We start from the raw sequence: 14,021 nt of genomic DNA, 5'->3' as shown, positions 1-14,021 counted from the left end.
GAGAAATTTCTTTTTTCTTCTTAATTCTACACTGTTTTGCGTTACCAAAAAAAAAAATATACTGTCTTTTTTTTGGCTAAAATATTGAAGATATGAATATGGATAGAACTTGCTGGCTTTTAAACTATAGAATATCTGAAAGATGATCAATTTCAGCCTAATCTGGCATTCAAGATAATAGTGTACATGTAAATGTATTTAAAAGTTCATCAGCTAATTTATTACTTATTTATATATTAATTGACATAGAATTTTTTTCAACACTAGAGAAACTAGAGACTTGTACTCACTCTCTTTCGAAGTTTCTTTTATGTTTTGATTGGAATTTGATTAGAAAATATTTACTGTATTTATTTTATAATTTGTATAGGTTCCATATACAGTCTGTCTGTCTATGAATAACATGGAAGAACACCATGACCCTAGGCTTGCTTCAGAATAGGTAAGTACACCCTGTATTACAGACTTTGTTATTTTCTTCCTAACAAAGTTTTTGGATATACTGGAAACAAAATGTCTATTTCTCTGCCTGTATTTTTATTATATCCAAACATACATTTGTATCTGATTATCCATTTAATATTAATATATTATATTATTTCAACATTCCAAATTCATTTGTATACATTTAGAGAAACTAATTGTATTTTTTATGATTTTATTATTAAGCATATCTTCCAAGAGTGAAATTGTCTTGGACATAACATTATATGGTGTAACACCATATAATGTTTTATGAAATTAGTTTTAACTCATATCATAACTGATAACTGTTTAGGAGAATGGGGTATGCATTTGTTTGCACATGCATATGACAAATATCTTCAGTGTATGAACTTAAATTACATGTAGACTTTAATTTGTACATGTATTTTAGAAAACCTGTATTAATCAACAGAACCTTAAAATTGGAAACTCCACTGAAGTGCCACCCAGTACCTTAACATGTGACAATTTCAAATCCTATGATGAGGTTCCAAGGGGTTGTAAAATGGAAGAAAATAAAGAACAGGCCAAGAAAAAAATTTGTAAGTGTTCAAAGTAAATACTCTTTGTGCTAACTAATACTGGTATATATTTATCAATTATACGTAATTGACATGAAATTTGGACGTCTTAATTTTTATTATTTTTTCTTTATCATTTCAGAAGCAATACAGTCACTGTCAGGGAAATAAACCCAGAATTATGTAAAAATTTGAAAAAATAAACTCAAGATTAATGCTTGAGATTGTGTTCTTTGATTTCTTATTATTAAGTGATTAAAGGACAAGAGTACTATTTAGTTTGCAATCCAAATAAATACAAAATAATTAAATAATAAATGTAAGTAAGAAATAAAATTAACATATAATTAACATATGAAAAACATATGAACATAAATATATGTTAATCATATGTTCATACAAAACATATAAGCAACATATGTTAACATATGATCAACATATGTTCATAAACATATGTAAAACATATGGTGCTCGTTTTTTATGGCGAACATATGTTGCAGAACATATGTTCAACGTATGTTCAACATATGTTAAACATACGTTGCAATTTTTCCTGTGTATACGGCGTGGATCTCAGAACTCTAATTTTAAAGTCATACATGGCGTATTCTTTGATTCTTTGTAAATTACACGATTTAAATCAATCGCGTTTCCAAAATATTAAAAATTTAAAACAATACCCGATTAATTTACCAACTCCACATTTAAATAACAGACATATTTAGAGCCAATTTAACTAAAAAAAAAATGCGGTTATTCATGCTCCAAATCGATGAAAATTTTAATTTGAACATAAATAACATATATCATGTATATTTACACTCAATCTCGTATATTTAGTTTTCAGGCTCAGATACGCCATATATAGCTTTAATTAGATTACATTAATTTGGAATAAATTGTTATTTTTATTAATTCTGTAGTAACATGGAATTACAGTGAAGTATTAGATAAATTATTATGCTTATATTACACATAAAAAGTTTCTTTTTTTTTTCATTTATGCAAAAACTCTGCATTCACAATTAATTTACAAATTAACTTTTTTGAAACATGCAATTACAGTGAAGAGTTGAATGTAAATGTCCTACTTCATATTAACTCATATTTAACATTTTATTACAGTTCTGTTAGCACAAGTCTTTTGAATGAAATTTTAATAAATTAATTCATAATTCATTTCATTTATTGTGAATAATCATGATATTTTCTAACAATGCATATATATATATATATATATATATATATATATATATATATATATATATATATATATATATATATATAGCAAAAAATAACATTGATTTAGCGTTCAATAACCCTTACTATTTTGACCTTGAAAAATAAGGTGCTCATTACCCGTTGTTTCAACATTAAATTTTCCTCACTTTTTCAACGTTGAAAATATGTTGCATCCTCGACATTGTTTCAACGTTGAAATATCAACGAACATTCAAAGTTGAAAATATGCTGCATTTTTAACATTGCTTCAACCCTAAAATAACAGCAAATATTTAACGTGAAAATATGTTGAATCTTCAACGTTGTTTCTACGTTGAAATATCGACGAACATTCAACGTTGAAAATATGCTGCAGCTTCAACGTTGTTTCAACATTGAAGTAACACCAAACATTCACTTTGAAAATATGCTGAATCTTCAACGTTGTTTCAACGTTGAAATATCGACGAACATTCAACGTTGAAAATATGTTGCATCTTCAATGTTGTTTCAACGTTGTAAATAGATTAAGGATTCAACGTTGAAAATATGTTGAATCTTAAACGTTGTTTCAACGTTGAAATATCGACGAACATTCAACGTTGAAAATATGTTGCATCTACAACGTTTTTTCAACGTTGTAAAAAGGTTGAGGATTCAACGTTGAAACCTCAACGTTGAAACAACTTTGAACTATAGTTGCTCAACGTTGCAACTAATATTCCACCTACTTTCAGCGTTGAAACAACGTTGTGTGCCTGCTGGGTAATTATCAATATTTATCATAAACATCCAAAACTATCAGCAACAACGGAAATAATAACAGTAAATATCAGTATTTTATCAGCAAGAACAGCAAAGTATCAGTAAATAACAAACATTATCAGTAAAATTTTGGGTTCTCAGCACTTTTTTCGTCAATAAAGATAGAACGTTTCATGATACCGTTGGAAAGATCTTATAATTCTACACAACTTTTGTTTATATGTTTATACAAATTGATTAGAAGTAAAAAGATATTGTTTAAACACTCTTGAAAATTTTAATTTTTTAAAATTTTCGATATGCCTTTTTGAGGACCATAGCGAGCTCAAACGTGCTGCATTTCCTGTAAAAATGAAATACCTTTTGCACATCTATACACCTAGCTCTACTCACGTGGACTTTTCATGTTTTTATCTAGAAACGTTAAGAAAAACCTCTGCGGAAAAACGATCCTTCAAAAAACATTTAATCGACCATATCTTCTGACCAGAAGTGACATCGTCAAAATAGAAAAAAAGATCAAATGATGTTGCATTAGTCCCGATAGTTTCATAAAACTCCATTGAGGTTTTTTTTTTTTTTTTTTTTTTCTCTCAGAAAAAGCGTGCAAAAAATCGGAAGTGATAAAGACAATAATAACTAGACGAAATTTTGTTGCTTCTAACAAGTAGGTCTTCCGTCCGATTTCTGATGAGATAAGATTTTGACGGGATATTTCGATTGATGAAAGAAGGAATAAAAACTAAAGTCGAAAGAAAAAGTAACATGAATTCTTCAAAATATTTTAAGAAACACTTAAAAGAGTAAAAACTATTATTTAAATCAACATCGGGTTCTTTCTCATCTACTTGCGCTAGGATCCTTAGCGCCTTAAACGCCTCAGAATTCATCATTGGGCTTTCAAGAATCATCCCTGAGTGTTTCGATGAAAAAAAACTCCTTTTGGACATCTTCCGGTTCTGAAGAAGCAACTTCCAGTGGAAATATTATAACCTCCGACACTGTATGCATATCCCTATGTAGAACATTTTCATACAAAACAAAGGTGAACTTAAATTAACATATTTTTAATCTATTTCAAGTGGACAACGGCGAAGGAAAAAAACCCAAACACGTTCGTCACATGTAGTAGTCATGATCTATCATCTCTGAAAGGTTCAAGACCCAATCTTTAACTGTTTTTGAGAAAATTTTAGTTTAAAAAAGGTATTTGAAAGTAATTCTCGACCAGAAGAGAGGACACAAACATAATAGATAAAGTCTTCAGCATAGATTATTTGCTATCAATACTGAAAGTTTCATGAAAATCCATTGAAGCATTCTCGAGAGATCTTCTGCACAAGGTCCGTAAGAAAAAAAAATAGCCAAATGAGATCTCGTTGCGAGCATTCAAAAATCATTAAATCAACAATATCTCCGGACCAGAAGTAACGTCATTAAAAGAAGAAAATCTCATTAGATTCAAAGGATGATATGTAAGTCCTGAAAGTTTCATGGAAATCCATCGAGCCATTTTCTAGAAATGGCGTGCACAAAATCGGTAATAATAAAACAATAACACAATAATATCAATAATAAAAGTGAAAAAGAAACCTAAGAATAACAAGAGGGTCTTCCGTAGAAGACGTAAGACCTTAAATATTGAAAAGAATTATAAGAATAACAACAAGGTATTCCTTTGGAAACGGAGGACCTTTATAGGAAACAACAGAATCACTAGAAGGTGTTCAGTGAAAAATGAGGACCTTAATAAAAACAATGGAATCACTATAAAGTCTTCCGTGAGGATGGAAAACCTAAACTAAAAACTAGTTATATAGGAACAAGAAAGTCTTCCGTCCCTGTCATCAGAGTTATTATTCCTAAATCGTAACACAACATATGTTACTGTTGTGCAATCTTTTTAACTCCTTTATACATAAGATATAATGCAATTTAAAAAAAAAAAATCTAAAATTCAAGCAAAAATAAATACCAGATATCATTTTAAACAAAAATTGTAAATCTATGCTTAAAAAAATATAGAAAATGATTCGGCCACTCTCGGGATTCAACCCGGGTTGTCCGAGTGAGAAAACGACGCCAACGGGGACGAGCGCTTCGAAGAGGAAAATTAGGAAATTCCAGAATAAGGAATATATATATATATATATATATATATATATATATATATATATATATATATATATATATATATATATATATATATATATATATATATATATATATATATATATATATATATAATTTTAAAACAAATTATACATTTAGCTTTCCGATTAGATTTTCTATTTTCCCTATGAAAATCATTAAAAAGTATTGAAAAACAAAAAAGTTGAAAAAACTGAAATTTGCTTCCACTGGTGACCTGAAGAAACGGCGACACAACAAAAGTTTACCTGCACATCTTCAAATTATGCTCTATCATCTTTGACATCGCCAGATCATATCTTTAGCTGTTTTTGAGGAGAAAAAAAAAGTCAATTTTAAAATTACATCCGGAAGATAATTTTCAAAATTCTTCTTATTCACAAAGTTTAGATGATTGCCCATTATCCCTGAGAAAATCACTGAAAACCACTGAAGAGTTTTCGAAGAAACGCCTGCACAATATATGGGAGGAAAAATAAGAATAACAAAAATATTAATCAGAAACAATAGAATCACAATAAGATCTTCCATGAAGCTGGAATACCTTAATAATAATAATAAAAATAATAATAACTAGAAACTCATTAATAGTAATGAGAAGGTCTTCCGTATACTACTTCCTGTTGGGAGTGGCCCGCGTGGCGCAGTGGTGAGAGCGGTTTTCTCATGAACTCGAATTTTCATCTTTGCTAGCAAAGAGTTGGAATTCCTTACAGGTACTCACAAATAAGATGGTTGAAGGCTCAGAATTCAATGTCAGATTACTTATTCTATTGCCTTTGAAGGACAGAATGTTTTTATTTTCAAAGACGGGTTATTTCAAAACACGCCAGCTCCCCTGTTCTTATTTTTTCAAATTACCCATATGAAATTCATTAATTTCTTTCTAGAAATTGGATAAAAAAGTCTTATTTGTATTAATTTAAAAATTAACTGAAACTAAAATAATATTTTTTGTCCTTTCGATGAATCATTAACGCGTTGCCTAGGATAATAGCCAAAGTGTATTGAAATTCAACTGTAAACAAGAATTTCAATCTAATGTTTACTCAAACGTCCGCAATAAACCCAACACGGACGTCTGAGAAAACATTCTATTCAATACAATGTTTTCCTAGACGTCCGCATTCATTTCCACGCGGACGTCTGAGAGAACATTATTTCATTTAATGTTTTCTCAAACGTCCGTGATTAATTTGATGCGGACGTCTGTGAAAACATTGGATTGAAATTCTATTTCTAAAAAGTATTTCAATCCAGTGTTGAGAACAGAGGAATATCTCGAGTTTGGATTTATCAATTTTGAAACAAATTATATATTAAGCACGTTGAAGAGAATGTCTGTTATTCCTGCTTCCTTCATGACCAGAAGTGCTCAACGAATAAAAATTTTATTCTACATCTGAATAATTCACAACGGATCATCCCTACAAGTTTACATAAAAATATGCATGATATAGACAACTTCCGGTTTAACGACTTTCACTTTCAGCGGAAATAGTTTGCATGGACATGACAAACTTTACATCGGTACTAGTCCGAAATATCCGTAGAAATAAATATATTTGAAAAATTTCCTTTTTTGCATCCCTTCCTGTCACAACCAGAAGTGACGACAACGTACGATTTTCACATGATGCAGATGAACTGACAACTGACTTTTCAGTCCTGAAGTTTTAGACTTCAGTTTGGTACTGTTGTTGAGGAATTGCATGAACAATATCTCATTTTAGGGATAGAAAAGCAGGCGACTGGAAGTGATTTTTAAAAAAGATATTTGAAGTTTCTCTAAACATTTGCAGTCTTAAAAAATTGTATAAAAATCATTTCAAAAAATTTATCTATTGGCGATATTGATCGAAAAGTTGTAAAAAAAAATTAGTATGTTGTTTTTCTCTTATAATCGGAAGTTGTCGTTTTTTGTTACGAGAGAAACCAACACATATTGAAACTGTGAAAGAGATATGACTATATGATGCATTTTTTATCTAAAGAGAGAAAAGTTGAAATTTTCGTTTTTTTTTAATCACTTTCTCTAGCAACCGGAAGTGACGCCTGACGCTCTTAACCCAAATTAATTTGCCTACTCCTCAAGGTCTATTATTCCTTTAAGTTTGGTGTCTTAATCTCTTAAAGTTTCTGAGATCTCATTCGGATAAGTTCTCATTTTGGGGACATGAAAACGCGCGACCGGAAGTGAATATTACAAAGACATTTAACGTTGTTCTAGACTTTTCCAGTCTGATTAACATACATAAAAATCATTTTAAATACTCTATATATAAGCAATATTTATGGGAATGTTCAATACTCAAATAGTGTATTTTTTCACTTATAATCGAAAGTTGGGGTATTTGTTTCCGGTGGGACCAACACATTTCGAAACTACAAAAGAGATGCAATAATGTGATGTAAGTATCAATTTAAAAAAAAGGAAAGTTGAAATTTACGATTTTTTTAATCACTTCCTTGAGCGACCAGAATTGCCGACGACGAACAAAGTTATAGTATCTATAACGATCTATAATCCCTGAATGTTTGACATTGAAATATTTAGCCGTTATTTAGATTATGGTCCGTAACTTGGCATCGGAAGTGAGTTTCCAAATTTTCTCTCAAATAGATCAAGTTCATGTTACAACACACAATTCCTGAAAATTTAAAAATTTAATGTAAATCCATCTAATAGTCTTTGAGAAATCGCGTGCACAATATTAGAAAGTCAAAAAAAAAAAAAAAAAAAAATAAAAAATAAAAAAATAAGAAGAAGAAACAGTAGAATCACTATAGGTATTCCGTTGAGAACAGAAGACTCAATATTAATAACTAGTTACTTATTGCCTAGGCAATAACAGGTCTTCCGTTTTCTTTTCTCCTTTGAAAAAAAAAAACCACAACCGTATCAATTAGATTACTCTACATGATTAGCAAAAGTTATCTCAAGGCTTCTAAAGATATGTATTATTGTTTGTTGTTGTTTAACGTCCCTCTCGAGAATTTTTCACTCATACAGAGACGCCACCACTTGCCGGTGGAGGGCTTTACCTGGAGACCTATACTCGGCACTCAGGGAATTGAGCACTGAAAGAATATTTTTCGTGCCAGCACCTACTGCGACACTGGACCTCGGTTTATACGGTCTCATCCGAAGAACCGGTCTCCACGTCACTCTAGATATCTGCAGTCTCAATAAAATATGTATATATATAACATTTTAAGAACTTTATCTATAAGCGATATTTATAGGGAAGTAGAAAACCTCTATTCCGTAGTTTTTTTGCTTATAACCGGAAGTTTTCATTTTTTGTTTCGGTTGGGACCAACACATATCGAAACTGTGAAAAAGATACAATTCTATGATGCAAGTGTCATTTCAAAGGAGAAAAGTGTGTTTTTTTATCACTTCCTGTGACGACCGGAAGTGACGGCTGACGCATTTTACCCAAACGGTTTCGTCTACTCCTCAAAGTCTATTACTTCTATAAGATTGGTGTCTTAATCTCTTACCGTTTCTGAGTTTTCACACGGACAAGTTCTCATTTTGCGGACATGAAAACACGCGACCGGAAGTGAATTTTTAAAGATATTTGAGGTTACGAACTTTACGAACAGTCTAAATAACATATTCAAAAATCATTTCAAATACTTTATCTATAAAAGATATTTATGGGAAAGTAACATACTCAAATTATGTAATTTTTCTCTTATGACCGGAAGTTGTCGTTTGTGTTTCCAGTAGGACCAACATATTTTGTAACTACAAAAGAGTTGAAATAATGTGATCCAAGTTTGAATTAAAAATAGAAAATATGAAATTTTCAATTTTTTTATCACTTCCTGTGACGACCGGAAGTGACGACTGACGCGTTTAACCCAAATTGATTTTCCTACTCCTCAAGGACTATTACTCATATACGTTTGGTGTCTCATTCTCTCACTGTTTCTGAGATCTCACTCGGACAAAATATTTTTGAAAAAAAAAAAAAAACAAACCGAAAATCAGAAATATCTGACGACCGGAAGTAAATTTTGAAAAAAAAAAAAAAAAAAAAAAAAAAAAACATCTAGGCGTATTTCCATCCTCTATCATCCCTGAAAATTTCAAGAAAATCCGTCCAGCCATCTCTTAGAAATCTTGCTGACAAGAAAAGGGGAAAAAATTATAATGATAAAAAGGAAAAAAAAAACAGTTGAATCACTATAAGGTCTTCCGTCTGGAACGGAAGACCTCAATGAAATGAAACAGTAGAAACACTATAGGTCTTCCGTTGAGAACGGAAGACCTAATAAGAAACGGTAGAATCACTATAAGGTCTTCCGTGAAGACGGAAGGCGTTAATAAATATTAAAATCTCTATAATACCTTAAAAAGAATCTGTGTAAAAACAATATGTTCCCCCTACTTTGTTAAGGGAACATTATAAGGTCTTAAAAATGTATTTACCTACTGATCATACACTGTTGTTTCAATATCATATAATCAATGTGGTGATTTATTTTTTATTTTGTAAATTGTAAATTCATAGAAACTGTCAATTACTTTGAAGTATTTACATGTATTTGATTTTCTTCACTTTATGACTGTGAAACTCCGCCACGAAGAGGTTGTCTTTGGTGTCTACACTTAAACCCCATGGAAGGTGTAGATCGCAGTTACGAATGTAAGAGAGTAACTGTCCGTGCTGATCTAGGATGTGAATACAGTTGTTTTTACGGTCTGATATCAGGATCTGACTCTGGCTGTCTGTTGCGATTCCGATTAGATCAAGTGGTCTGGCGGTGGAAGAGCTATATCCAGTGTATCTAAATCGGAAAGTTCCGGCCTGGTTTACCACCACTACTGCTTTGGCTTCATAGTCAGCCACACAGATATCAAGGTTCCTGTTCTCAATGATGTCTTTCGTGTAACCATATGAGTACAAAGATTTACCTTCACTGTCAAACTGAATGGTTTGTTTTTCTGTAGAGCCAGAGTAACGGACAACTCTTGAGTGTTCACCATAATAACTGTCCATGGTAACCAGGAGGTCACCCATAGTGGTTCCACAAATATTATGAGGTTTCCATCCCTGTAGTCTAATAATTTCATGAATCTGTTCATTCTTCACTATGTTTACAGTACTTGTATAAATGTCAATATAAACTAGATCTCCACTTCTTGTCACTGCTGTGTCACGTGGATTGTTCCCTGACTTGGTTTTGATTGACTTCAGTACTTCACCCCGGAGGTTGTAGAGTTTCATTATATTTTCTTCTCCATGTGTCCAGATTTCTTCGTCTCTGAGACAGGTAACATTGTATAGGAAATTATACTTTGTTTGTATGCTGGTGATAAACTCGGCTACATTAAGTAGTGGTTTGGCTGGAGGACAGGATACAGCTTCTGGGGTCTTTATTGTGTTGCCGTGTGCTTCTTTTGTAATGGTAATTGCTGACAGAGAACCAAACATTTGATGGAGCTGTTCTGTGTTTATTTGATGAGGAGAGAAACGTGGTAAGGAAACATTGACTTTAGGAGGTAAACCTCTGAATTCAGCATTCCTGGATCTATACACAGAAGTTAAGGAGACATCATTGGAGTACAGTATTTTCTTCAGGTCATTGATACTCTGTTTTACATCAGACATAATCTGTTTAATTTCTTTTTCATATTCATTTAGAGCAACCAAGTGTTCATTTTTCATCTCATCAATTTCAGATTTCTGTTTGTTAACAATGAAGTTAATTTCTCTGTGCAAGTTTTTTTCTTGTTTGGCGACAGCTGTTGTCAGATTCTCATAATGGTTTTCAAAGTTTACTTTTTCAGAGTTTGAATCTAATGTAATTTCTTCATATGCAGGATATATTCGTTTCTCTAGTTCTTCCAAGTCTTTTTCTACTTCTTTTTTCTTGGAACGTACTTTTTTCAGAACATCTGTAAATTTATGACTATGATGTTTATCAGAGGAGATGCAGGTAGAACAGACAGGAACGTCACATATCTCACAATAAAATTCACAATGTGTATTGGTATGGTCAGGACATTTTGGGTAGTAAGGAGCAAAAAATCTATATTTGTACGGTACAACCTTGTGTCTTTGAGATGAATCAGAGAGATGCTCCCCTACACAGGCCTTACACAGGTTAATCTGACAAAGTTCACAATGACTCTGTAAAGCAGCGCTTTGACACAGGTCACATTTGAGTAGTACTTGAGCTTTGTCCAGGGGTTCCATAATATTCTTCTTCTCATTTGACCAAATCTAAGAATTAAAGTTGTTTTTGAATAACAAAAGGTGTTTCCACTTCCCATAAATTTAATATATATATATATCCAAAATCTTTTTTTGGTAATAGAAAAAGAATTTTTGAACACTTTTTGAAATATTTCGACCGTGTTACCGGCCTTCATCAGTCGTGTTTATTCGAATGCATAGCAACTCAACGTCGAACAACGTATTATGACGTCACGATGAACATTCAAACTGAGAGGCAACGTCATGGAATAAAATGGCGCCAAAACATTTGAAAAAATTGCGAGAGCAAATATTATAGTTGTGTTAACATAAGTTTTATCATACCATATAAAATACTAACTTACGAGGGCATTAGATAAAACACTATTTACGTATATGCATATATATATATATATATATATATATATATATATATATATATATATATATATATATATATATATATATATATATATATATATATATATATATATAAATAAAGTTGATTTTAAAGCGTATGAAAATATATATCTTAAGTACCATTTAGCATCAACAAAAGGGAACACTTCTGTCCTTGAATAACGTTAATGAACATTTGTGTGTTACTGAGTGATTTTTTTAGATATATATTTTCATACGCTTTAAAATCAACTTTTAATATACTGTCTAATTCATATGAGTCAAATTTAAGCATTTGCAAATTGCTCAGAAAAACACATATATAGTATTTCTAGCCATGCATAGTATATAGACTTTGCTATAAATCGCTCTAGCCTGGTATCTCATAGATTCGTAATTAAATTTAACCGACTAGCAAAACTTTCAGGTCATTTTTTATTGTGATTTAATGTGAAAAGGGTTTAATCTTTTCTTAGATTACAAATTGTGTGTTTTCATCGCTAATCTTTGTCAAAATACTCTTTAAAACGTTTGACGGTTTCACAAGTAAAGAAAAATCGAGCATCTCATCAATTTGTGGTACGTCATTAAAATCTCTATGGCGCGGATATAATTGTTTAATCAAAAATAAAAACATTTACGGAAATCAGTATATTGTTTGAAAGAATAATGACTTTTATAATTTCTAAAAAAAACTTTGTTGCATATATGCAATAAAAACAATCGTCGATCAAACAAATGACAAAAAATAATTAATAGTGATAATTAAAATTACACAAAGCTAAATATTACAAACTAATATCAATGTTTACAAAATATAATAATGAGACATAATAAGTAAGATATTCATCATCAATCGTAATAGATTTTGATTTTTAATTACTGGCAGTTTTGCAGTGCCGGTATCTGAATGTGCTTGAGGCTTCGCGAACGGCAACATCTACAGGAACAAAATTTAAATGAGTCCAGCGGGGACCGAAGTCAACTTTACTCACTGGATACACAAAATACCGGTAAAGATTTGCTTTATCGTACTGATAACTTTTCCTCAAAAGAAATTAGCAAAATTAATTCATAAATTGTAATAAAATTTTATAAAATATCATAAAGCCATTTTTGATAATTTTAATATTGATATTAATTTAATCAATTACTTCCTTAAATTATCCACTTTATCAGTATATTATTTGCTTATAATTTTTTCCTATATAATTAAAATTTTTATCAATAATTCATAATGTTAAAAATGAATTTATTTGTCTATGATTAATTTATGTAGCAAAACGAAAGTTGACTTACATGATTTCCTAGGACAAATATCTTATAATTTTTAAAGCACTCGTAATTGGGCTGCATATTATGATAAAAAATTAATGATTTCTAACACTCGTTACTTTCCATACTTTTTCAATGCCTAGCAACATCACTTGATATAAACAACCAATCATGCATACACCACATGGAAATTGTTAAGGAATCCATTAAACTAATTTATTGTACTTATTTATCTATTTTTATAAGAAAAGGTATAAACATGAAAAAATATGACTTTATGTATAATTTGTATTTTTTCTGCATTGTTTACCTCGTAAACTAAACTTTAGATTTCTCAAAATAAATTTTCGAAAAGTATATTACGGGTGCGCAATGATGGAAAAAGAAAATACCATGAATCAATGTGTACCACGAATTGGTGAGAAACTACCATACCTAACAATGTGTTCAACGTTGCGTTTAGATTAATTATGTAATATTAAGTTAAATGCTTATTAATTAACAGAATTATGAATAAATAAATGTACTATATAGTAATAATATTATTTATTATAAATGTCCGCACCAATTTTCAAATATTTTTTTTATTTTTTAGTTCACCTGAAAATCCATTTTTTTCTTGTTTACGAAATGCAGTCGACAAAAATTACAATACCGTGACTTTGACATCGTTTTCTGTGCATTGTGACGTGAAAAGGTAAGGATCTTTTTCTCATATATATATATATATATATATATATATATATATATATATATATATATATATATATATATATATATATATATATATATACGAGGGGTTATCAAAAAGTTCGTGGACTGATGCGAGAAAATTAATAATATGTAGTCTTTGCTTACAAAATTTATGCGGAACATAAAACAACAAAAGTTTAAGAAATGTTGAAAATTTTAGCTTGATACGTTGATAATTTGCCAAATTATTCTAAAATTAAAAAGACTTTATGTGATCACCCGGCGCTGTCGCCGT

General features: G+C 30.6%; 1 protein-coding gene across 1 annotated transcript; it reads right to left on the bottom strand.

Moving 5' to 3' along the window:
• Positions 1-9,694: 9,694 nt before the first annotated feature.
• Positions 9,695-11,359, bottom strand: LOC133189280 (E3 ubiquitin-protein ligase TRIM71-like). Its single transcript, XM_061324682.1, has one exon. It carries the CDS (start codon positions 11,357-11,359, stop codon positions 9,695-9,697), a length of 1,665 nt encoding a protein of 554 aa, XP_061180666.1.
• Positions 11,360-14,021: the final 2,662 nt, after the last annotated feature.

Source organism: Saccostrea echinata, unplaced genomic scaffold (genome assembly GCF_033153115.1).
Source record: "Saccostrea echinata isolate AGI-Se365-2 ecotype Australia unplaced genomic scaffold, CSIRO_AGI_Sech_v1 ptg000017l, whole genome shotgun sequence".
Classification (NCBI taxonomy): domain Eukaryota; kingdom Metazoa; phylum Mollusca; class Bivalvia; order Ostreida; family Ostreidae; genus Saccostrea; species Saccostrea echinata.
The sequence above is the reverse complement of the archived record's forward strand: the minus strand, read 5'-3'. Positions and strand labels throughout refer to the sequence as shown.

What these genes read in the sequence shown, in the direction of transcription:
- LOC133189280 (XM_061324682.1), bottom strand. Translation starts at nt 11,359, where the DNA reads ATGGAACCCCTGGACAAAGCTCAAGTACTACTCAAATGTGACCTGTGT.